Below are 25,905 nucleotides of genomic sequence, written 5' to 3' on the forward strand. Positions count from 1 at the left end.
ATAGTGACTAGTAATCCTATATCTATCACTATTACATGTGCCAATACACCAACTGAAATTGAATACACCAAAACTAATGTCATTATCCAATTAAAACCAATGTGTACCGGATACATAGGCGAAGTCAAAATTTCGTCCAACTATGAAAAAGCAGAATCCAATTATACAGATGTCATAATAACTCCACAAATACCTTTTGAATGTTGCCTACATCTGCCGAAACAAGAAAAACTTCCGAAATTAAAACCTTTGAAAATTAACAAATTCAACCTAGATGAACTTAAAGTAACAGAAACAAAATTGAACCAATATCAAGACCAGCTTGATGACCTTATTAACGAAACCATCATCACCAAACATTGGCCATGGTTCACTTACCTGTCAGTAACCATTATTGTTACTATCATAATTATCTACATATTCTGTAAAATAAGAAGAAGAAGGACCATCATAAATCGAATCACCTCTTCAAATCAACCTCCACCACCACCGTCTGGACCAACAACAAGGATTCAACCCCTTCTTTCAAGATCGCAACGAAGACGTCCCTCCATTTCACGAGTGCGCGATCCTAACATTGAACAAAACGAACTTTCCGAAGTGATATTTAACGACAATAATAGTGTTAAATTTGTGCCAGTTTAAATTATGAACTTTTGAACTATTATAAAAAAACTCCTTTATAACTTTATAATTTTATTTTGATTTTTATTCTTCGATAGAATAAAACTCTTTTAAAACGGGGAGTTGTTATATCTGATAGATAAGCATATTCTATTATTTATCTACGCATTAGAAATATGATACTTCCTTGTGCATTGTTGAATATTTCTTAGTTGCAGAATACACTCTAGAATTAGAACACCTTAGTTTGTAAGATACTGTTCTTTGTTAGTATAAGTTATATATAGGAGTACAATACTGTATCGCAATGATTATTATTCTTACTTTCATTCTGATTGTTATTCCAATTCCATCTTTAATAAGTATTTTGTATTTTAACTTTCTGTTCAACTAAATATAATAACAAATTGTATAATTAAAATAAAAGTTTTTAAAAAAATAAATAAGTGTAGTGATTCGTATATATATATATATATATATATATATATATGTTAGCTTACGTCATCATCTTCACCGATGGACCGATGCGGCGGGCTCACATCTATTTAGACTATTTTGTTATGTAAACAAATCTGAAGGATTTGTTTATATTTGATAATCGGGGCAGTTTTTAAGAAAGAACCGGGCAGTCAAGCTTTAGATGTCGAGGGTTAAAGTACGTTTGTTGTAATAAAGCGTATTATTGTGAATTTAGTGTTTTAATCAAACTAAAAAGACAGATTAACAGTCGCTAATCTATCATCAGAAGTGGGATAAAGGATATCTTCTCGTGAATTATTTCCGGAAGAAAGGACCTAAAAAAAAAAATAAATTTTTTTTTGTGTTTCTTTGTGAACGAACAATGGCAGACAATAGTGAAAAACGCGACCGCGCAGTGAGTCCGAACGTTGTGAACATTACCAAAAGTGCATCGGAGAGAGATTAGTAGCAAGAAAGTAACAACAGATTCCAAAAACAAAACATGGAAATTTTATCGACAATGGCCAACGCCCAAACTACTCAAGCAACATTGAAGATGGCTGCGCAGAAGGTTTAAGTGTGGCTGCAGCGCAGTTTCGACTTGTAAGATTTAGAAATTGCATTTGAGGAATATGATTTGAATTTGTCAGGAATGGACGAGTGGGTTACGAAAGAAATAAAAGAACAACCGAATGCCGTTTGATCTCATAAACTCTTCATCAAATTATCAGAGCGCCATCGTTAAAGCCCTTGGACCACTTAAAGACGATATTGCGTTTGTTTATGTTGATGATGTGTTGTGCCCTCTCGACCCATTCAAGAATGTCTTAAGAACTTAAGAAAGGACATTGACGCCCTTAAATATACAAAAATGTAACTTTTTCCAAACATCTGTGAAATATTTAGGTGTGATCGAAAAAGGACTGACTGGATATTTTAGACATCTTGTGAAAAACTTTGGAACTTTAACAGCACCGATATTTACACTGTTACGTGAGGGAAAATCTTTTGAATGGACATGTAAATGTGAAAATGTGCGATTGACTTCTTATCCGATTTTCAACATTTTTGATCTGGAATTGTCAACCGAACTACATACAGAAGCAAGTTCGTTAGGATTAGATGTCGCTGTTAGCTGTCGAATAGAGGAAAGTTGAAACCAAAGTATCACGGACCCTTTGAGGTAACGCATTGTTTACCTAATGAGAGGTACGCACTCCGAAGGATTGGCAGCCGAGGTAGAACTACAACAGCAGCGCATGAACAGTTACGAACCTGGCCAGATACAGAAATTCTATAAGGTATGATGGATATAGATTTATTTAATAAGATTGATGTGTGAATGTGTGTAAAGGTCCCTGCATAGTAGGCTGTTTAAGGTCCCTGTGTATCAGGCTATGTGTAAAGGTCCCTGCTTAGTAGGCTATGATTAAGGTCCCTGCTCGGCAGGCTATTTTTAAGGTCCCTGCGTCGCAGGCTATGTTTAAGGTCCCTACTTTGCAGGCTATGTTTAAAGGTCCCTGCTCGGCAGGCTATTTTTAAGGTCCCTGCTCTGCAGGCTTAGATTGTTGTGTTCTGGGTCTGTGAGACAAGCGGATAATAGACCTGGTAGTGGTTGAACCGCCTCTGAGCTCCTGGCTAGAATATGGTATCTTTTGATAGCACTTGAGAGACATGGGTGTAACAGACCTGTTGATGGTTGAGCCGCCTCTGTGCTTCTAGTGGTTGTTAACTGTGCCACATAACAGTCTATTTTGTTAAATGAAATAAGGTTTAGGCTTAGTTCTTCGAATATATTTTGAGCTTGTACTGCTGTTATAATGTTTACAGATTACCGGTGTCAGGTGAATCTTTGAAAAAACTGCGCAAGGTGCGAGGACGCCCCAATGTCAGGAAGGCCGTGTTAGCTTACGTCATCATCTTCACCGATGGACCGATGCGGCGGGCTCACATCTATTTAGACTATTTTGTTATGTAAACAAATCTGAAGGATTTGTTTATATTTGATAATCGGGGCAGTTTTTAAGAAAGAACCGGGCAGTCAAGCTTTAGATGTCGAGGGTTAAAGTACGTTTGTTGTAATAAAGCGTATTATTGTGAATTTAGTGTTTTAATCAAACTAAAAAGACAGATTAACAGTCGCTAATCTATCATATATATATATATACGTATAAATAGTACTTTATTAAGCCCACTATACTTTTGGGGCGTTATTCCACCCATTATCTAAAGTGTGTATAAAGAAAAACATTTGCTTTTAAGTTGATTCTAAAAATTATTTTATTTCGAGCACCTTAAGAGGGGTAAGATAATTGATTCTATAAATGATTTATACATTTATCAGACGTTGTTTGGCCCGCAATATACATTCGCTACTTTATGCAGCCCTAGCGTATATTAAAATATATATTTCGTATCTTCTTCAGCCCGCTGTGTTGCCAATTTGTAAAGACAATTGTTTATGTTAAAGTCACGTTCAAGTTAAGCAGCTCGCCACAAACGTTTGGCGATTTTCTTTATATTTTATATTAGTGTTGGTTTATGTTTTACGATCGTTGTGTGTCCCTTTAGATGTGCCAAAAACTGGTAAGTAAAGTTTATTATATAATTGAATCGATAAATTATAAATAAAAATAATGCAGTGACTTAATATTAAATTAAAAATTATTAATATTTGAATGATACAAAATAAAGTTTTAAATTTTAATTGACAAGATAATGAAAGAATAAGAGTGGTAGGAGTTGAGAGGGAAAACTTCAGCTCTTTTATTATTTGTACATGAGTAACGGTAATTTAATTTAATTTTAGTGTAAATTATGAAACGATCACAACGAATATTATCTTTGGTATGTAGCAAAGACAAAAATTTACTGGACCTTCCGAAATACGAAACTACCAAAGGTACAACAGTAGAAGATAGAGATAAAATTTTAAACAATAATAAAATTTTAATTCATGATGTATGCATTATACAAAGTGAAAAAATAGATCCATGTGTTGAAGAAGATGTACAAATATTTGAAAAGAAATTGTTTCAGAAAGAAGCACACAATAATATTTCAAATCGTGTTTTTGAAGAACCATTATCTTCAACTTCGTTACAATTTGATGATGATAATCAAAATAATAATAAAGATAAAAAAAATATGATGTAAGTGATTTAGAAGAACCATGTTCTTCTGGAAGCGAGTATATTCCAGATACAACTGATTGCGAATCTGAGGAATATGAAAAACAAGAGGATTTTTATGAAACAGAAGAATTAGAACAGAGTATTAATTATGCAAAGTCTGGGCCATCAAATGTTCCTTCAACTTCGAGTGGTATATTATATTTTTAAAGTTAGAAAAATAAATCGTTATTCCATTTATATTATAGCAAATAACAATTTACAACCCGAAAGTAATGTCGATGGAGTTGTGATATCTTTTGGAAAGTTTGTCCAAAAATCTTCTGAGAAAATAGAACAGTTTTCCAATTCTAGACCATGGACAAAACTAACTGCATGTCCATATTGTTTCCAAGAGGTAACTCACTTTCCACGCCACCTAAAGAGAAACCACAATCAAGCAGGCGCGGTTAAAGAATTGTTTGCTTTATCTTTAAAAAATCCAAAACGAAAAGGACTCTTAAATGCCATTCGTCGTCAAGGAAACTTCGTTTTAAATTCTAAATCGAATTGTATTCGGCCCGTACGAAGACCAAAAACAGGTGATGAAAATGATGAAAACATGCAAAATTTAAAAGAAAAGTATGTCGTATGCAAAGATTGTTTAGGCTACTTTAAACGAAATTATTTAAGACGCCATCGAAAGAGATGCTCATTGAGATCAGTTCAGAATCCTGAGTCGGATCGAGAACAGCACTTGTCAAGTGCTCAATTATTTTCTGTGTGCTCTGGGGCATATAATGATTTTTATTCCTCTTTAAGATTAAAAAATGAGGTATTTCCAATAATGAGAAACGACGAAATTGCTAAACTGGCAATGAACGACATACTTATTTGCTGTTATGCCGATAATTTGTTAAGAAGACATAAACGCCCTCAAATTAGAAATTCAATATCTAACAAAATGCGAGAATGTGGCCGATTATTATTGTGTTTAAAAAATATGACTGGTCTTCAAAAATTATTTGACTTTTTAAAACCTCAATTTTTTGACAATTTCATAGCTGCTACCAAAGTAATAAGTGGCTATGATCCAGAAACCTTCACTTTTAAAACAAGTAGTTTGCCTTTGCACATGGGAACTACCCTTAAACAAATTTGCGATTTAGCCACAAAAATGGTGATAAAAAAAAGTTCTCTATTTAGTTGTTCTGAACAAGAAGATACTTTAAAAGAAATCAAACAATTAAAAAAACTTATTGAAACTAATTGGAACTGGGAAATTTCTAGTTTGGCTTTGAAAAATCTAAATGAAAACAGACATATTAAAGCCAAATTATTACCTTTGACGCAAGATGTTATGAAATTTCAAAAATTTTTACGTGAAGAAGCACAAAAATCATGCAAAGCATTACAGGCAAACCTTCAAATAAAAGTCTCTTACAGAAGATTATCAGAATGCGTTTTGTCATTAACACTACTTTTAAATCGAAAACGTATTGGAGAAATTGAATATTTAAAACTTAACCGATATAATGAGACCGTTTTTCAAAACCAACATGATGAATTTTTAGATTCACTTTCAAACACAGAAAAAATTTTATTAAAGAAGTTTAGAAGAGTAATTACTGAAGGCAAAGGCAGTAAACCCGTCCCTATTTTATTTCCTATAGACTTACAAAAATTTATTGAGGTTTTAATTAATCAAAGGCAGTTTTGTGTAAAAGAGTCAAATGAATATTTATTTGCCAATCCCAATACAACAAATAAATCGCTAAGTGGTTATCATACTTTGAAAAAGTTAGCCCAAGAATCAAATGTTGAAAACGCAAGCCTATTTACATCCACAAGATTAAGAAAACAGATTGCCACAATTGTCCAAGTTTTAAATTTGAAGGAAGAATAAATGGAACAGTTGGCAGGGTTTATGGGTCATACACGTAAAACACATGAATCATTTTACAGGTGACCAAATTTATTTAAAAGAAGTACTAAAACATTTTAAATAAAGCATGCATGAATAATTATACAACATTTTTCTAGGTTACAAAATATTTACTTTAATTATACTTGCCTAATATATATTTTTAAGGCCCCCACAAGACATCTATCAAACTGCCAAGGTTTCAAAATTATTGCTTGCAATTAATAGTGGCAAGGGTTCCTTATACAAGGGCAAACATTTGGACGAAATTAATTTGTCAGATATAGACATGGATTCAGATCCGGAAGAAGAAACTTTAGATAAAGAAGAGAATTCTACACAAGAGGATGTTACACAAGGATCAATTTCACTAACAGATTGTAACGTGATTAATAATAAAAGTAAGTTTTTAATATAATTAAAAGTTTTTTCTTAAATATTTTAATTTTAGGAAAAAATCATATTAACCAGTTGAGAAAGAAGAAGAGCATAATGAGGATAAGATGGACAGAAGACCAGAAAATTCTAATTAAAGATAATTTTAAAAATCATATTAAAAATAAAATTGCACCTAAAAAAGAAGAAACGGAGAATTTCTTAAAGAAACATAAAGGACTTTTTAATGAAAGAAATTGGGTAAAAATAAAAGCTTTTGTTTATAACTGTTATAAATGAGTAATACAGAAATTTATACTTTTATTAATTTTATCTGTTGCCTTTTTATCCTGTCAAAAAGTCTATTAAAAGCTATTATTATATAACTATAAGGTAAGTAAATAAATAATATTTATTTTAATAATATTCATTTTAATAATATTTATTTAATATTTATACGAATGATAATTTGATATTCCCGAACATGTGGATCTTTCTCTTACATATTGAATTGTTGATCTAGTACTTCTTCGGATAATCTTTCTGCAAGGGCAGTTCACTAGATACTGTACTAATATGGCTCTTTTCTGGGGGTCACGGCAAACTCCAATTTGGCTAATTTCAGATCCTAGGGGACACAATTGTCTGAATGCCGATCGCGCTGCACTCAGGTAATGACAATCAGTATTGTAAACGTCATCTAGACGTTCAAAATGCCCTATCCATCGATGAGGGTTCCTGCCTGCATTAAATTAAAACAAGAACGAACTAAGATTTTATTAAATATTATAAGGCTAGAAATAGTTATATTTTTATAAATATTGTGAAAATCCAAATTTTCATAAAATTTCATTTTTATCAACCACTAGAATTAACTTAATAACTTAGAATAAATTAAAGTACATTTATGAAAAAAATATACATTAAAAAATATGTGTAAATATTATTAATACAATATAAGTACATGTTTGACTAATAGGTTCTACTTTGATTAATCTATATCCAGGTGGTGTAGATTGTTCTAGCAATCGCCGTGCCAACGCCATCTCGGCTGGGTTGACTTCATCCGTACATAGTAATAAATCAATTGTTAATACCGAATGGACTAACAAAATTAAAACTGTTAATATGTACCACATTTTTCGTTCAATTTTGATTCGCTTAACTGGGAGTTCACACTGACAACCGATTCTTTATATATGTAAATGCAGACAGGCAGTTCCCTTCAGTAGCGTAGTTAATAATGAATCAATCTGCAAACGTGTTAAATAGGCTCATAATTTTCATTCAATTAAAAATTTAAACTTTCACAATAAAGCAAAAGTGTATAATAATAAAACTTCAAGTAAATCTAGATCTTAAACATAAAGAATTTTAACAGTTAAAATTGTAGTTAGTGTCCATTTTTTATTAAGCACATCAAACTTGATCAAATGTAGTACTTGAGTAGTACTATAATATGTATTACTTTTATTAAATTGTAAAATTTATACATTTAACTGAATGTTTTTTATTTATTTAAAGTTAATTATGTTGTTTCGTTAATAAAAAAATTCGTTCTTCTTTTAATTTATTGCAAGCAAAAACCTTCATCAATGAATTGGGAGTTTTAAACGAGAAGGTAACGTCTACAAGACTGATTACAGAAGTACGAAAGTATTTAGAAAATTATATCCTGCAGAGTCCGGAGTAAGCCAATTAGAAGTTCTCGACACTTCCAGTAGAATTTTAGAACAGTACCTGGTTAACTGCGCTTGCAAAAATGTTCGCCGAAGTAAATTTAAAAATTTGTTTGTATAGCTTAGATAAAAAAATAAATTCTATAAAAGCATTAAATGATATTTTAATAAATACAAATATCGTATTATGGTACTTTAAGCGAAACGAGCTATTTTTTCCATTATCTCAAAATCTGCCACTTTCTTTGACTTCTGTTATTGAATACTCTGGATCCATTTTATTTACGCCCCTGAGAAGAAAGTAGCAAGTTAAAAGACAGTAAATATGTAGCAAGTTCCTTACTCTTTGTTATTACTATGGTTGAGCTGTTGCCAAATATCGGGCTTCACAAGAACAGTAAAATACATAGAGTATCCGATCTATATACACTTACTACAGCGCGCCACCAACTGGTGACTTTAAAAAACTAATTTGTATAAAAACAGTACTATATATGTCCATATTAAGCCCACGAAAAATTTTGAGGGGGGGCATCTTGTATCGTTATTCATCGATTAGCGACAAAATACACGTAAAACGTTGTTTAGCCCGGTTCTGGGCTGAACAACGTCATTTTGGGCTACACAAAGTGCTATTTGTATATAGAACGGGCTACACAATGACCGCCTATACGTCTATATATATATATATATATATATATATATATATATATATATATTATAAATCAATAACGTTTTCGCAAGTCTGATTGTACAAGATCTAATCGTTTGAAACATTGCCATTTCTCAACTAGAAACGAAAAAGGAAGTGTACAGTTAATATTTTGTATAAACAAAAAAAATTATTCATTTGTAATATCATGTTTCAGCTGATTGTAAGAACTAAATCAAAATATTTGTAAAAACTTTCTTATTTAAAATTTATTACAGTTACAGTTCTTTTTCATGTATAAAAGTAAATAAATATTTAAAAACTATAAACAATTTGGAACAAGTGAGAACATTGGCGAATAGAATATTTAATTAAGATTTTATTTTAATTAGTTCAATTATAATAAATAGGAAATAAATTTTACCACTCAATTCACAGCAATAAATTATTATATATTGTTGAGACATATATAGGTTATTGTAGAACACCAAATTAACCACACATTATAGTGTAAGAGTAGTTTAGTGTGAATTATTATTATTATACTTTGATATAGTTGAGACATATATATGTTATTGTAGAACACCAATGTAACCACATATTGTTGTGTAAGAGTAGATTAGTGTGAATTATTAAGTATTATTATACTTTGATATAGTTTCCTATAACTTACCTCAAATATCCTGTTAAGTCACATATGTAGTAAAATCGATGTAGTTACTCATCTAATATTTTGACTCCTGACTCATTTGAATATCGAATAACAATTGCATTGATTGGTCCTAGGTTTCTCAAATACTGACATCTAAAACATAAAAATTAGGAATATAATCGAAATATATCTATTTGACAACCCCAAAATTTAAAAAGTAAATCAATTTGATTTTTTATATGTTATATTTGTGATGTTTTACACAGTATACATTAAATATAACACAATATGGAAGAGCAAACAATAATTAACGAACCTATAAATCATTCTACAAAAATTATCTTGTTACAAATTCGCAAATCATACAGCAGATGAATCATAAATTTTATCAACCTGGATAACGGAGTACATGTTCAGCAATTATAAAATGACGAATGGCCAGCACTTTCATTTACTGGCCATGGGTCAAAAAATTTGTCTGTACATATATTACACATTTCACGAATCTTCCAAAGGCTACACAGATTTTTATCTGGTGTCACAATTAAACTATTTTTACCAAGTAGTTACTTACTGATTTTTGTTACACTGAACAGGTCTCTCGTCTACCCTTTATTGAATATTCAGAAGAATATTTAGTAAACATTTTCTTGTTTGACTACATACAGATTTTAGTTTGAAATTTAGTGTTAACCAAGCATAATTATACCAATAACCTTCTAGAATCCGCGATTTTAAGGAACATTTTCTGGCGCATGCGGTAATGGTTTCGCGCTTCTTGAATAGTTTACAGTGCAGTGTTGTCGCTTTGTAACGCTGAAAATATTCGATTTGTTCTTTGTAAAAGTTTTGTGTTCTTTGTGATTGAATAATTGTTAGAATAGTGTATTAATTTTTTTTGTTTTTTTTTTTAGTAAGTATATTCCTTCTCCTAATTTAATGATTCATTAATTAAAATATTTTACATTACAGATTATATTCCTGTGGTGTTTCTAAAAACAATATATTATTCTTATTCTTCTGGTAATTATATTCTTAATTTATTGGTATGGTCATTTAATGTATTTTACTTTCCAGATTATTTTCATTTTTAAAAGATTAATTGTTAACAATATTATTGTCCATTCAGTTTGCAAGCGAAACACTTCGATGTCATACGGGTGGCGTGCTCATCAGGGAAGATATAAAATGGCGTTTTTGGTCGTCCGCTTGTGCTTTGTTCAGTTATTCATAATAAACCATGTGTATAAAGTATAAGGTACTTTTAATGACACCAATATTATTATATTAAATAACCAGTACTGAATTTTTAATTATAACATAACAGAAAGGAAGAAGCTCTCGACTAATTGTAAGTTTCTTGGGACAAAGGAGAAATTAAACTGGCATGAATTTTTACGAAGAAAGGAAATGAAAATAATCAGAAACGTAAATATAAAAGGTCAGTCTCATATTTACTATAAACTAATTTTGCTTTGTATGATACTGATTGTGTGTTTTTATAAGTATAATTCCAACTGTTCAATTTTGTATTGTGAAAATATAAATTTTCATTAATATGTAGATAAGTAACTGATGAACATATAATCTAATGCATAATTAACTAATATTTAAAATAAAATTGAATAATATCAATTTTTGGTTTTTAGCATTTAACCGAGAAACTAAAAAGCTTCCTACCATGTTGAAAGTTCCTTAGTACAAATGAAAAACTAAACTGCCATATCATTTTATGAGGAAATTACATGGAATGTATCAGAAATGTAAATATATAAGGTGAGTCTCACATTTACTATAAACAAATTTTGCACAGTATCATACTGATTGTGTTTTTAAAAGCGCAATTACAATTGTTCAGTTTTGTATTGCAAAAACATAAATTTCCATTAATATGTAGATAAGTAAATGATAAACATATAATCTAATGTGTAACTAACTAATATTTCAAATTAAACTGAATAACATATCAATTTTTGGTTTTCAGCATTTAACCAAGAAACTAAAAAGCTTCCTACCAAGTTGGAAGTTCCTTAGTACAAATGAAAAACTAAACTAGCATACTATTTTATTAGGAAATGATATAAAATGAGTCAGAAATGTAAATATATAAGGTAGGCCTTACATTTGGTATAAACAAATTTTCCATAGTATCATACCAATTGTGTGTTTTTAAAAGCTCAATTACAATTGTTCAGTTTTGTATTATAAAAATATAAATTTTCATTAATATATGGTTAAGTAAGTGTTGGATATATAGTGTAAAAAACTTTAAATTTTATCTTATTGTACTTAAGGTTATCTTACAAATTTTAATTGTTCAAAATTGTTGTGCATGTGTTTAATACAAATATGTATGCAGAGCAATTATTTTTGATTATTTAAATTTGATCAGTTATCACAAGTTACCTCCAAAGTGTTTTTTCTGTTTTAAATGTTGTCATAATTGGTATCTACAATATTTTTCACTCACAATAAGTTAGTATATAAATTATAATACACTATATCTTTTAACTTAACTATTATCTAATATTATTTTAATAAATTGGATAACTAATTTCAATATTTTGTTTTCAGTATTTAACCAAGAAAAAACTGTCCACCAAGTTTTAAACTGTCATGTTATTTTATGAGAAAAGGAAATGAAATGAATCAGAAAAGTAAATATAAAAGGTCAGTTTCATATTTTCTATAAACTAATTGCATATTATGATACTGATTATGTGTTTTTATAAGTACAATTACAACTGTTCAATTTTGTATTGTGGAAATATAAATTTTCATTAATATGTGGATAAGCAAATATTGAGCATATGCTCATATGCATGTTACACTATATAGTGTAATATAAATTTAAAAAATTAAATTTTATTGTATCGTACTAAAAGATACCTTACAAATTTTAACTGTTTGAAATTGTTGTGTACGTGTTTGGTATAAATATGTATGCAGGACAATTATTTTTGGCTATTTAAATAAGTTACTTCCAAGGTATCTTTTCTGTGTATATTGTTCAACAATATTTGTCACTCACAATAATTTAGAATATAAATTATATTATACTATATTTTTAACTTATACAAAATTATTTTAATAAATTGAATAACTAATATGTTTTCAGCATTTAACCAAGAAACTAAAAAGCTTCCCACCAAGTTGTAACTTCCTTAGGACAAATAAAAAATTGAACTGGCATGTTATTTTATGAAGATAGGAAATGAAATGAATCACAAATATAAGTTATAAGGTCAGTCCCACATTTACTATAAACTAATTTTACATAGTATCATACTGGTTGTGTGTTTTTAAAAGTACAATTATAACCATTCAGTTGTAAAAATATAAATTTTCATTAATATATGGATAAGATATAGATAAGTAAATGTTGGACATATAAACTAATAAATTTTAAATTTTACCTTATTGTACTTAAAGTTATCTTACAAATTTTATCTGTTCACAATTGTTGTGCAAGTGTTTAATTTAAATATGTATGGTGGGCAATTATTTTTGACTATTTAAATACGATCATTTATCACCAAGGTGTCTTGTCACAATTTGTATCAATCTACAGGAACTAATTTCAACAAACTTTGACCAATAAACCTGAACAACTATTATATATATGAAAACTATGGTCACAAAAGCCTCAACCTTTACAATCTAGAATATTAATATTCTGTATTTTTTAACTTAAATGTAACTTGAAATTTTAGCAAGAGAGAAAATTAAATGAATTAGAAACACAAATATAAAAGGTCAGTTTCACATTTACTATTAACTTCTTTTGTGTAATATTATATTCATCGTGTGTTTTAAGAAGCGCAATTACAATCGTCCAGATTCGTATTGTAGAAATAAATTTTGATTAATATATGAATAATATATGGATATAAAGATATTGGACATATAGCGCAACAATTTTAAAATTTTATCTTGTCATATTTAAGCCAATATTACAAATTTTTACCCTATATATAAATTATAATATATTTTTTCAATGTATCTATTATATAAATGATAGATTAGCGACTGTTAATCTGTCGTTTTGGTTTGATTAAAACAAATTCACAATAATACACTTTATTACAACAAACGTACATTAACTCTCGACATCTAAAGCTTAACTACCCTGTTTTTTTCTTAAAAACTGCCCCGATTTTGCTAGTTATTATGCTGATTGTGTGTTTTTAAAATTACAATTTAACTGACCATTTTTAATTTTTTAAGCTTAATATTTTAAATTTTATAATTTTGTTTTAATTTTATTTTTTTAATATTTCAAATAACAATTTTAATTCTTTTAGAAAATTGATTATCTATAAGTTTAATGAAAAAAATTGTAATGAAAATATGTAGAGCAACTGTTTTAGTAAATTTTTTAAGTATTTTAACTGTCACAATTATTTCCAGATTAAGTAGAGAAGAATTTACTCCGGGGTCAAGTGATTTAATAGTTTAATTGCCATATTTTGATATCCTTTTCTACAGACTTATTTCAAACGGAATAATTGAATTTCTTCATTTCAGCTTAAAATTCTCAAATTACGCTATATAATTTTCAAATTTGTCTAGTTTGATGATTTTTGTTTATATAATCAATTAAATTTCTTACATTTTCACTTTTATTATCGGATTATGTTGAAAAATTACACCAATTTAAAATTTTCATATTGAATATCTAATTTTAAAACATTTTAACAAAACTTAAAGATATTTTCCAAGTAATTTAAATTTTTTCAATGTTCTTCTAGTTATTTTTGGCTTAAAATTGTAAATTTTCAAATTTGTTTAGTTTCAAACATTATTTGCTGAAATTTGATAATTTTTGTTTATATAATTAATTGATGTTGTTTCATTTTTATCTTTATTTTCGTAGTTGAAGTTGAAAATTTTACTAATTTAAAATTTTCTTATTGTATATCAAATTTTGTGTAATGTAGTTATGTTTTTAACAAATTTTAATATATTTTTTAAGTAATATGAATATTTTCAAAGATTTTTCAATGATTTTTGACTTTAAATTGTAAAATTACAAAGTAAAATTTGTCTTATTTTACTTTGTAATTTTACAAAATTTTACATTAATTTCTATTAATTGTTTAATTACTTCTAACATAAAAATATTAATTAACATTAAAATTTAATAAATTTATATTTTTAAATTTACCTTTAAAAATTATCTTTAAACATTTTGTATACTTTCTCAAATACATTTATTTAGAAAGATATATTAATTAATTTCTATGAATTGTTAAGTTGAGTTAATTTCAAAAATACTAAATAAGACTGAAAATGTCTAAATTAATATTTAGTTTATATCATAAAAAAATTATTTATACTTCTTTTAATACTACTGTTAACTATAATAATATATAATAAAAATTTTAGATTATGAAAATACATCCTGCGAAGAAAATATTTCATTGCGACTACCTTCGAGTAGTTCCCCATGACTTTTAAATAAGTCTTTTTATTTTCCCTTTTAAAAATTAGTATTGAAAATATAATTAAAATTAATCATCTTAAAATATTATAACAAATTATACTCAGTGACTAAGAACTAACTGGTTCTAAAGTTTTCAGTGTGTTATGATTTTATTTTTTATGTTTTTTAGTAAATTTGAAAACAATAATTCAGGTTTATTATTTTATTTTTAATATTAATTTTTGATACACCAATTTTGATTAAGATTAAGAATTAAGACATTCTCTCTACAGTGACTTCCTCTTTAAACATTTAGGAGTCATAATTGTAACTTGAAGAGAGTTTGTTATAGACTTGATATTTCAGGTTGTCTTTGACTCATGTTATCATTTCTCTCCAGAATCACAAAGAAATTTAAAATTGGTTAAAAATGGTTATTTGTGTATCTATCCCAAAACGTTTTGTTAACTACTTAAAATTTTGAATTTTGACAATATATCAATAAGTATATAGTTAAAATATGTTCTAACGTTTGTGATCTTTTTGTGTTTTAGGTATTAGGATCATTTACTCGGAAACTACTCATCGATTTTACTTTCTTCAGCCACTCGAACCAATTGATTATGTCAATGTACTTGCACAGCAAAATAATTGGGAGATCTCGGGTTCGAACTCTTAGAACATTAATAAAGTCTATTTTAATTTGGATATTGACATAACGACAAGGTGCTGCCCCAGTTGTGTACTTTCATAAGTAATTTTATGTATTTAGTTTGCAAATTTGTAACAATGTAATTTATTCCTTCAATAGTACATATCCACTTACTTGTATACTTGTTCATTTGTCTCAACTAAGGTTTATAACCTGCTGCTCTTTGAACATTGGAGTTGATGAATTGACAATTATAACAAGTACCTAAAGGCTGATTTTAGTTTAAAATATAAAGGTTATCCATTACAGTTGTTATGGTTTATACATCTCTTATGTGTCTGTTGGATTTAAGATATTTTCTATTTACCTTAATAAGGATTCAAGAATTCCTCTTTAAAATGTTTTTGGTTTAACATATGAGACACTCATTATTCCCTTGTATTTTACTTCTTTTTTATCTTATTTACTATGTTTATTTCTAACTTCGAAATTTCCTCTTTTCGATTTCGCTTTGGAAACGTTGGTGCTGAGGTGGTTGTCCGAGACCAAAACCAGGTGGTAGTCACCTGTGGCAAGGTCTGGTGAGTACGGAAGGTGATATAGAACTTCCCATTGTAGTCGCACAATAGTTTTCTGGGTGATTCTTGTTGTGTGTGGTTCTGCATTGTCCTGCTGACTACTTTCCTTAGTTATGTAAGTAACAATACATGACTCAGACATGCATCTGACCTCATTCACAAAATACCGCTATTAGTAATATTTTAAAAAATGTACACAAAAATAATATTTACTTGCTATAATTGTAATTGTTTTTTAAATTTATGTCCTATTTTTAATCTTTTGTTTTGTTTCTTTGGGTTGGAACATTCGTCATTACTTTGTTAATCACATTCTCTAATTTGTTTATTAATGAAACAGTTGCAGTATTAATAGCGGAGAGAGATGTAACTGGTGTATCTTCATCTTCAAGATCAAAATCTTCACTGTCTGGTTCATTACTTTTAACTCCTAGGCGTTTTATAAGAGGAATCAATATTTTTGTAATAGAACCTTTTTTAAGCTTAGTTTGACAGTTCACGCATCTAGCCGGTAGGTCCCTCGACTTGGTACAGGTGTGCGTATTGTCTGTTGCAGTTGGAAGTGGCGTGGCCCCATGCCTGGCATCGATGGCATTGGATGACGCTTCGTTCCGATTTCCTTCTTTCCCAGAATATTCTGGTATTCAGGATGTGTCTAAGGTTTTGGTTCGTCCATTTTAGTGTGATCTCGGGGTCGGAACTGAGTTTTCATTTTGTATATGTTGTGTATTTTAATTCTGTGCTCTTCGGCGAGTCCTTCCCCCATTTCTCTTGGTTCGAGTTCGGCGTCGAACCGTCACATCAAGAACGTGTGGATTTTGTTTGATGGTGTTGTGTATGTGTGGAAGGCCTTATCGCTCTCCCTAAGTCCATCCACATATTTAGTGTATTCCGTTATGTCTCTGGCAAGGACATGGATGTTATTCTTTGTGTACTTTATGGTAAAACCCTTTGTGAAGTGCCTCTTCAGTTCTATCATTCCCTGGTCGTGGTTGCCTGGAGAATGATGGAAGAAATTCTCGTGGTTTTCTTTGTTGCGCTAATTCCCCCAATTTTGTCATTGCCCTGTTGTCATTGTCGTTGCCGATGCTTTCAGATACCGTGTCCACCTCAATAATGCCCGCCTTCAGCGAATCATACCTGTTTCGGGTTTTTACTGAATCGTATTGTGGAATTTGAATTTTTTTAAATAAATACCCAGCTACATAAGCAACACCTTGAAAGGAACTACTACAATTAAATAATTTTCAACATTTATTAAATCTGACTCGAAAATACAAACATTCGGGTTCGAAACAGAGTTTACGGAATCTGAAATAAATTTGGAAAATGCCCCTAAAGAATCACCACCATCATCTTTTGAATTATTATTAACTATTATAGGAAGACTTAATTTATTTAGAACTACTGTTTTTAGAGCTGCAATAAATTAGTGGCATGTTGGTTTAGTATTAAAGAAACCGTGTTGAGGAACTTGGCCAGAAGACTCAGTGACAGCAAATTTTAAATTTACAATTTATTGTGGCACACAAATATTTTCCATGCTGGACTTGATTGAAGCAGCTTGGAATGCTTGGCTTCTTTTGCAGGTTTGCGTTGTACCACATCGTCTTGCATGTTGACTATCATTTTCAGTTTTTCCCAGCTCATATCTTCGTCTATGATTAATCTATAGTTGTTGCAAAATTCTTTGGCCATTCCGGTTTCGAAGAACTTCCTGAATTCTTCTACCCTGAACTGCTGGTCATATTCGGCAAATAGCTCTTATAGTTCGAAGTAGTACGACTTGATAGACTGAGTTAGTTCTTGTTGTTTCTCGTACAATTTTCTCTCCTGGGATCGTTTCGTATCATGATTACCATATTCTTAAAATCTTTTCAATATCAATGGAATGATCCGTTGACAGCCCCAGCATTCTTCCAAATAAAAGAAAGCTGTCATTAAAAAAATGAATAATATCTTTATGTTGCAAATTAATAATTATACCTGTTAGTATGCGAGAATTAAAGCATGTATTTAACATTTGCCAACAAACACGATTATCTTTTTTTATCGCATCTCGTGGCATCATGTTGTTTAAATATCAATTGTTTTTTATGTTTTCATTAAGTTTATATTGGAATATAATTTTCATTTTGTACCACTTAAATCTTCTTGTCTTATCGTTTGCAATATTAGTTTAATGTTGCCATCAATTATTTTTTTCCATTTTTCAATTTGTGATTTACTCATTATATTTACTGCATGATTAATTGTTTTAACTATTTCATCGCAAACATTACTAATTTCACAGATATTATTATTATTATTACAATTATTGGATATTATATTTTTACAATAAAATAAATTAATTTTCAATTATTTCAATGTCAACCGTATTGTGAGGCAGTTCTGCTTTATATATAAGCGAATATTTGTCAGGTTTAAATTTGGAAATTTCAGCCTCTACAATGGGAACTAGCCTTTTGGGCAGATATATCATTTTCTCATCCAATTCGACTTGTACTGTTTTTCCATATTTACTGTCCACTATATGCATATTGCTTATCATATATTTTTTTTGTTTTTCCAAACTTCTTATTGGTGAATATTTCTTCAATTGAACCTTCGAATTAATTGCGTTTATGTTCATTGTTCTACAAATATTTATTGTAACTAAAGAGACACAGACAGATATAAACTCAGACACAGACAATTGCAAAATTGTTGTCGATGGATATTTCTTTCTCTTCGAACTGATTCATTTCTAAAATGTGGTCAATTTATAACTGCATCCCCCCAGATGATACCTACCATTAAAAAAATTTTCGCAGCAGGTTGCTTTCCCGATCCGACGGCGGCTACGTGCAAGGACTGCTCAGCCGTGGTTGCCCAGGTGGTCGAGCAAACGGTTGGGCCGATGGTGTGGAGATGGTCCGCGAGTTCTGCGAGCTCGTCCAGCGACTTCATTTTGAAGAGAAGCAGCATGCGTCGCGTTTGCGCCGGCAACAGGTTTTGCCATCTTACGCGCAGCACCTGATCTCCGACGCAGTCACCGGCGAGGCTGCGCATCTCGCGCAACAGTTGTGACGGCTTTTTGTCCCCAAGCTCAATTCTCGTGATGAGTTCATGGAGTTGCGCGTCAGGAGAGTCCAGAAAACGCGCCAGTACAGCTTGCTTCAGAGTTTCGTATCTACCGGACTCGGGTGGTGCGCGAATTAAGTCAGACACCTCCTGGATGCTTTCAATATCCAGGGCTATCACTACTGCGTTGTAGCGCGAATTGTCCGAAGTGACGCGGTGCACTTGAAATTGGATTTCCGCCTGGATGAATCAGAGGTCCGGATTCGATTATAATTATTTAAATACATTTATTTCAATTATTATTAATTACACACAACCTTCAATGCTTCCTTTGACATAAAAAATCTGCATATTTATCCCAAATCCTATCACTTATGTCTATTAATTCTTTAAAATTAACTAATCCAACATTACTAATGTAAGGTACATAATCATAATTATTATTATTATTATTATATTTCTGGCAAGTATCTAATAATTGGCCACAACCACAAGAACAGTACAGTGCCAAATTTAAAAGATAATCTGTTGTTGTTGTCGCTGTGAATATTTGACTGCGAATGCAATTATTACTTTAGAACATACCGGTTTGCGTGTTTGTAATTTTTATCTTCTTATGCAAACCTGTTTATTAAGAGCAATGATCAAGAAAAGACACCAAGAACAAATTGACTTCAATATTATAAGTATACTTTTATTTCTTGTCCTTTTTTTTACTACTACTTCATTACATTTATAAGTTCATTGGCTTTTTGAATACATATCCTTATGTGAAAACAATTGCACGTGTCGGGACCGTCGGTGGCGTCTGGAGTGGACCAGCAACATCCAGTAAAGTGAATTGATTTATCTCCTTTATCTATCGAAACCCTGTCAAGGGAACCCATCCCATCTCCGCACTCCAAAAGTTAGCGTGTGCTGTGTTGACTCTAGTCATTGTTATCTGTATATTCATCTTCTATAACTTCTTCTGCCCACTCAATTGCTTTACTTATATCTTCCAAGTTTGTTGTGTTATTGTTATTCCTTAGTTTAATATTGATGGGATGCAAAGGGTGCTGCTGTTCACCGGTGATAAGACTATAGCAGAGCAGGCCCAGTCGTCGAGCATGATGGAGCTCATCCAACAAGACATCAACGTACAGATCCAAGGCATTGGTGTGTCCCTGGTGAACAACACCATCAGACAGGAAATATTGTACGTGGCCATCGCCAGCTCGGGCATCATCTGGGAGAACGGCAAGCTCAAATCCAAACGATTCAAGCCGGTACTAATTAATTAAACCATCAAATCATTAATCAAACCTCTGACGTTAATTCTCTCTGTGCAGTTGCCCAGCAAGGACACCGAACACATCGAGGAGGCCTCCCAGTTGTACCAAAACCGTGTGATGACTGGCGACAAGCCACCGCATCGAGTCTCGGTCGACGGCAGGACGGAAATCGACTTCGAAACCATGGAGTACTACAAGCCGGGCAGGAGGAGCATCAGACGTTGCTACCAAACCGGATTGTGGCTTAACCTGAAGACCAGTCCCAATCAGATGCAGCTGCACGTCAAAGTTAACAGGATTCAGATCGACAATCAGATGTTCGATTGTCTGTTTCCGGTTATCCTGGCCCCGGTACCGCTACCCAAGAGTGTTGCTGTTGCTCCGATGACTCCCCATCATCATAACAATGTTCCGGCTGTTTTCTAATATAAAGCAGTTTATTTTTAATACAGTAACACAATGATTTTTCTTTCTCCGTTAATAGTTGTTCTATTTTACGAATCGTTTCACTCACTGTTTCCATGATGTTGCTTCATCATTCAAATGTATTATTTTAAGTTTCTTAATTTCATCAACTACTTACGTTTCAGTGCATATAAATTAATGTCTTGTTGAAGTTTTCTTAATATTCCCTAATGTAGTAGTAGTAGTAGTAGGATACATCAAAAACACAATGAGAAAAAAATCAATAAAACATCATGCATTTATTGAATTCGTTGAACTTTTGTTTCCTCCCCACCACACACTGTAAATATAAAAATATTAAAAAAAAATGTTTGCAATGAAATAGTTAAAACAATTAATCATGCAGTAAATATAATGAGTAAATCACTAATTGAAAAATGAAAAAAAATTAATTGATGGCAACATTAAACTAATATTGCAAACTATAAGACAAGAAGATTTAAGTATTGGCACAAAACGAAAATTATAATCCAATATAAACTTAACGAAAACATATAAAAAACAATTGATATTTAAACAACATGATACCACGAGATGCGATAAAAAAGAAAAAGAAAATCGTATTTGTTGGCAAATGTTAAATACATGCTTTAATTCTCGCATACTAACAGGTATAATTATTAATTTGCAACATAAAGATATTATTCATTTTTTCAATGACAGCTTTCTTTTATTTAGACGTAATATTAAAAAATTGTTTAAAACACATAAAGTAATGAAATTAAATTCCTGTTTTAGCGGCGCATTTGTTAAATCTAGTGGGGAAAGTGAAATTAAATTTTTCAATACTAAATATGAGATTTTGGATTTAGGGTCTGACTTAAAAAAATGGTTTGTTGAACATATTGTAGATAAAATTTTGAATAAATTAGAAGAGTATCAAGAACGTGATAGTGGATGGGCTTTACAAAGGATTTTAAACCTTGAAATAAATGTGAATAAATATGAAATGGGAAATGGTGGTTCATCCTTTTTGCAACTACCTAAATTCATAAAAAATAGAAAAGCTTGTATTAATGTTCAAAATTCATATGAATTTTGTTTCGCATGGTCAACAGTTTCAGCTCTGTTTCCACCTCGAGGTAAACCATATAGAACATCCTCATATCCACATTTTAATGAAGTTTTAAATTTAACATTAAGTTTCCAATTTCAATGAGAGCCATTGGAAAATTTGAAAAAATGAATAAAATATCTATTAATGTATATACTTTAGAAGAGGATGGGGGTGGTAAAAACAAAAATAGTTCCATGATGGTGGTTCCGTGTCGTCTGACTGAAGAAAAATTATATAGACATGTTAATCTATTAATATTTCACAAAAAATACAATCAATCTGAAATTGATAATGATGATGATGATGATAATTTACGATAGCATTATCCAATAGTCACAATCAAGTGCACATTTGCGATTGATGTCTAAATTATTTTAGTAATACAAATAAATTAAAAGACCACATTGAATATTGTAATAAAAAAAACAAATATAAAATAAGTTTTCCAGATTATAAATATATAAGTTTTAGAAATTATATTAATAAGGAGAAAGTTCCATTCATTATTTATGCTGATTTCGAAACAATTCTGTCACCATTTAATGATGACGATGAAAATTTGATTAATACTAGACGTAATCAAAAGCATGAGTTGTTTAATGTAGGATTTTATGTTAAGTACTCATATGATGATAGTTTATCATTTTATAAAAGTTATCGTAGCAAGAGTGATTATTGTATGCTCTGGTTTAATAACCAACTGAAAATAATTTCTCAATTTGTAAAGGAAAAAATGATTCATATTGAACCCATGATCGATAATTATAATTTATCATCATCATCATCATCATCATCTTCTATTTGTCACATTTGTCAAGTTTCCTTTATGCAACATTCAATTGTTGTTCGAGATCATTGTCATTTTACAGGAAAATTTCGCGGTGTGGCTCATCAACATTGTAATTTAAATTATAAAACCAAATTTATGATTCCAGTTGTCTTTCACAACTTATCCGGTTACATGGGCATTTTATAATAAAAGAAATGGCAAATTTTGATAAAATAACTGTGTTGATGAGAATACAAACATTAGATTTAGATTTATCGATTCATTTAGATTTATGTTAACAAATTTGGCAAAGTTGGCATCAAATTTAGAAACGAAACCCATTCTAGATACGGAATTTGCGAATGTATCTGATGAAAATTTATATTTGTTATACAAAAAGGGTTATTTTCCATATGACTATTTGGATTCATATAATAAATTGTCGATGAAATATTTACCATCCATCGAACATTTTACAAACCACTTAAACGATTGTAGTAGATTTAGCAATGAGGATTATCTACATTGTCAAAACGTTTGGCGTGCACTTAACATTAAAAATTTAGGGAGTATTCGGATATTCGGATATTTAAAAACTGACGTACTATTATTAACGGATGTATTTGAAGAGTTTCGCAATAATTGTCATAAAAATTATAAATTGGATCCTGCACACTATTATATATTACCAGGATATTCCTGGGATGCTATGTTATATTATACTAGATGTTCGTTGGAATTAATTCAAAATGTCGATACTGTGTTGTTTGTGGAGAGGCGGTTGAGAGGTGGAATCAGTCAATGTTCTCATAGGTATGCGACTGCTAATAATAAATTTTTTCATTTTCACCGATTTCGTGAAGAAATATATTATCATGTTTACGCTCTCAACAACTTTTTCCATTACATCTTTAAGTTGTTGTGTAAATGTCTTGGTACTCTGAGGATTCTTGTTTTTCTCGTTATTTATCCTTTTCTTACAATCAATCTATTTGTGGCCTGGTTTTTTTAGTTTTTACAATTGTAAGGAAATCTTTGTGTTGTTTTTCTTTGACCTTTCTAAGAAGTAAATGCTGTTGAGGAGATAATTCAGTAATTCAGGAGTAAAGTATTACTTTTTATCGTTTATTTTTGATTCTTCGTCCAAGAGTCTGTTTTTCACAAAGGCAAGTGTTAAATTGTCACAAGTTAGTGTGTCAATTGCAGTTACATTATTGTATTTTGAAGACATGTTAAGTAACAGATGACAAACAATGTCCAATTCCTCTAATTTTCCACCACTTGAACACAAATTCCATTTCATAGATGTTAAACATATAGAAAAATAAATTAACCGTAAAACATCAACCATAGATAGATTATATTTTGTTTTGTTGATAGCTTTATCTTAACGCAAAGTCTGATGTCTCTGTCCTTCTTAGTGTATGGACGCAATAACTGCATACACCGTCAGTTGGCATCGGTCGACAGTCACCGCCAGCAGAGTCTGTCTGTTTGCATCTGTCCTGCCGCCCCCAAATCTTGACAATGTCGCTTGTATAGGTTTCGTTTGAAGGTCTATCCTCTTTACGCATTCCGGTGAGATGACGTTACACTCGCTACCAGTGTCTAGGTACACGGATAGCTCGTTTCCTTCTGGTGTAACGCCCCATTTGTGGTACCCAGGCACAGACATTTGGAGAACGTTGATTCGCTGTACATCGAATCGTGGTTTAATGTCTCTCCTCTTGGGACACCTCTCTGCATAATGTCCCCGTTCCTTGCAAAGGCAACAGACATCCTTGGTCCTGGACCGTGGGCAGTTGCGTCCGATGTGACCTACCTCCTGGCAGTTAAGACACCGTCTGAGATCCGAGCCGGATAGTCGCCTTGGTTCAGCATCGTTCGTCGTCGTGTTTGTGGTAAGTATTATCTCCATAGTCGCTAACGAACTGGCTCCGACGTCGCTTGTACCTTCTGTGAAACAGTCTGCAAGTTCTACGAGCAAGTCGCCCAGCTTTTTGCGGTCGACATCATCTAAACTACCATCACCCCTTCATCTACGCCCTCTACAACTACTCGATCTCTCACCTCAACTTCGTTGTTCTCGGGCACCTCTCTCCGGTGTACCTTGGTCAGACTGGTTCCTTCGGTGATGGTGACCTCACTCTGCGATAAGTTAGTCAAGCGCACCGTAGCCTGGTCGCTGTCTGGGTGGAACTTGACATTGAACATGGCCAGTGGTTGACGGTGATCATCTAGGATCCTGACAAGAATTGTGGTTTCTCCTTGATGGCGTCCAAGCAAGCGAACTAACGTCATCCGCGTGGCACCTGGTCCGAGGCGAAGCTCTCGCTCTAGTTGGATGACCATTTCCTCCTGCGTCCCCTGGTCTGTGGAACAAGACAAGGTCACTTCCTGGCCTTTCACCTCCATAGGGGTATGCCCAACGTTCAACACAGGTTGACCGATTAACAAATCCACATCTAGGAGGTGTATGGACACAAGAACTGTATCCACCGTCAGTTGGCATCGGTCGACAGTCACCGCCAGCTGCAATGTCGCTTGTATAGGTTTCGTTTGAAGACCTATTCTCTTCACGCATTCCGACGAGATGACGTTACACTCGCTACCAGTGTCTAGGTACACGGATAGCCCGTTTCCTTCTGGTGTAACGCCCCATTTGCGGTAGCCAGTCACAGACATTTGGAGAACGTTGATTCGTTGTACATCGAATCGCGGTTAAACGTCTCTCCTCTTGGGACACCTCACATCATAATATCTCCGTTTCTTGCAAAGACGACAGACAGTGTTGGTTCTGGATCGTGGGCAGTTGCGTCCGATGTGACCTACCTCCTGGCAGTTAAAACACTGTTTGTTTATTATCAGCCCCTATCGACTGGCACAAGCTGACCACGTCACGGAAGTATTCCATATACGTCTCATCCGGTTTCTTCTTGCGTGCAGAGACAACAAGCAACTGTGAGTGGAAAACCAAACTATATTATTAAAAAAATAAATTAATGTTATCAACAGGTTTTTAAGAATTAAAATTATAGTTTATTTTTTGTCTCTACGTGTAAAATTATTAAACAAATTATAAGTAAAGTCAAGAAATTAAAAATAGTTTCTGTAAATTAAGTAGTGAATATAAAATCTAAAATGGTT

The 25,905-nt window shown here is 31.5% G+C and overlaps 2 protein-coding genes and 3 long non-coding RNA genes across 9 annotated transcripts; 4 read left to right on the top strand and 1 right to left on the bottom strand.

The window, feature by feature from the left end:
* Positions 1–709: 709 nt before the first annotated feature.
* Positions 710–10,249, bottom strand: LOC126265747 (uncharacterized). Of its 4 annotated transcripts, XR_007548215.1 has the most exons (4): positions 10,050–10,249; positions 9,497–9,628; positions 8,515–8,961; positions 8,311–8,461 (listed from the first exon to the last, which is right to left on the bottom strand). It is a non-coding gene; the product is annotated as an uncharacterized LOC126265747 (long non-coding RNA). The 4 variants fall into 4 exon arrangements; XR_007548217.1 differs by lacking the exons at positions 8,311–8,461; positions 8,515–8,961 and adding an exon at positions 710–850 and having other exon boundaries at positions 10,050–10,240; XR_007548214.1 differs by lacking the exons at positions 8,311–8,461; positions 8,515–8,961 and adding an exon at positions 6,831–7,234 and having other exon boundaries at positions 10,050–10,240.
* LOC126265743 (uncharacterized) lies at positions 1,120–3,184 on the top strand. Its single transcript, XR_007548200.1, has 2 exons — positions 1,120–2,490; positions 2,600–3,184. It is a non-coding gene; the product is annotated as an uncharacterized LOC126265743 (long non-coding RNA).
* Positions 4,656–6,793, top strand: LOC126265727 (uncharacterized). Of its 2 annotated transcripts, XM_049968181.1 has the most exons (3): positions 4,656–6,158; positions 6,286–6,518; positions 6,569–6,793. In XM_049968181.1, the coding sequence occupies exon 1, from the start codon at positions 4,816–4,818 to the stop codon at positions 6,097–6,099; it is 1,284 nt and encodes a 427-aa protein (XP_049824138.1). In that variant the 5' UTR covers positions 4,656–4,815; the 3' UTR covers positions 6,100–6,158; positions 6,286–6,518; positions 6,569–6,793. The 2 variants fall into 2 exon arrangements, with proteins under 2 accessions (XP_049824138.1, XP_049824137.1); XM_049968180.1 differs by having other exon boundaries at positions 4,656–6,518.
* Positions 10,250–10,587: 338 nt separating the features above from the next.
* Positions 10,588–24,644, top strand: LOC126265740 (uncharacterized). Its single transcript, XR_007548197.1, has 7 exons — positions 10,588–10,916; positions 11,125–11,251; positions 11,460–11,586; positions 12,050–12,145; positions 12,594–12,719; positions 15,455–15,626; positions 24,180–24,644. It is a non-coding gene; the product is annotated as an uncharacterized LOC126265740 (long non-coding RNA).
* LOC126265734 (intermembrane lipid transfer protein Vps13-like) lies at positions 16,267–21,179 on the top strand. The gene is made up of 3 exons (XM_049968194.1): positions 16,267–19,043; positions 19,122–20,461; positions 20,525–21,179. Exons 2-3 carry the CDS (start codon positions 20,240–20,242, stop codon positions 20,891–20,893), a joined length of 591 nt encoding a protein of 196 aa, XP_049824151.1. The 5' UTR covers positions 16,267–19,043; positions 19,122–20,239; the 3' UTR covers positions 20,894–21,179.
* Positions 24,645–25,905: the final 1,261 nt, after the last annotated feature.

The sequence above is a fragment of the Aethina tumida genome, chromosome 5, assembly GCF_024364675.1.
Source record: "Aethina tumida isolate Nest 87 chromosome 5, icAetTumi1.1, whole genome shotgun sequence".
NCBI classification, from domain to species: domain Eukaryota; kingdom Metazoa; phylum Arthropoda; class Insecta; order Coleoptera; family Nitidulidae; genus Aethina; species Aethina tumida.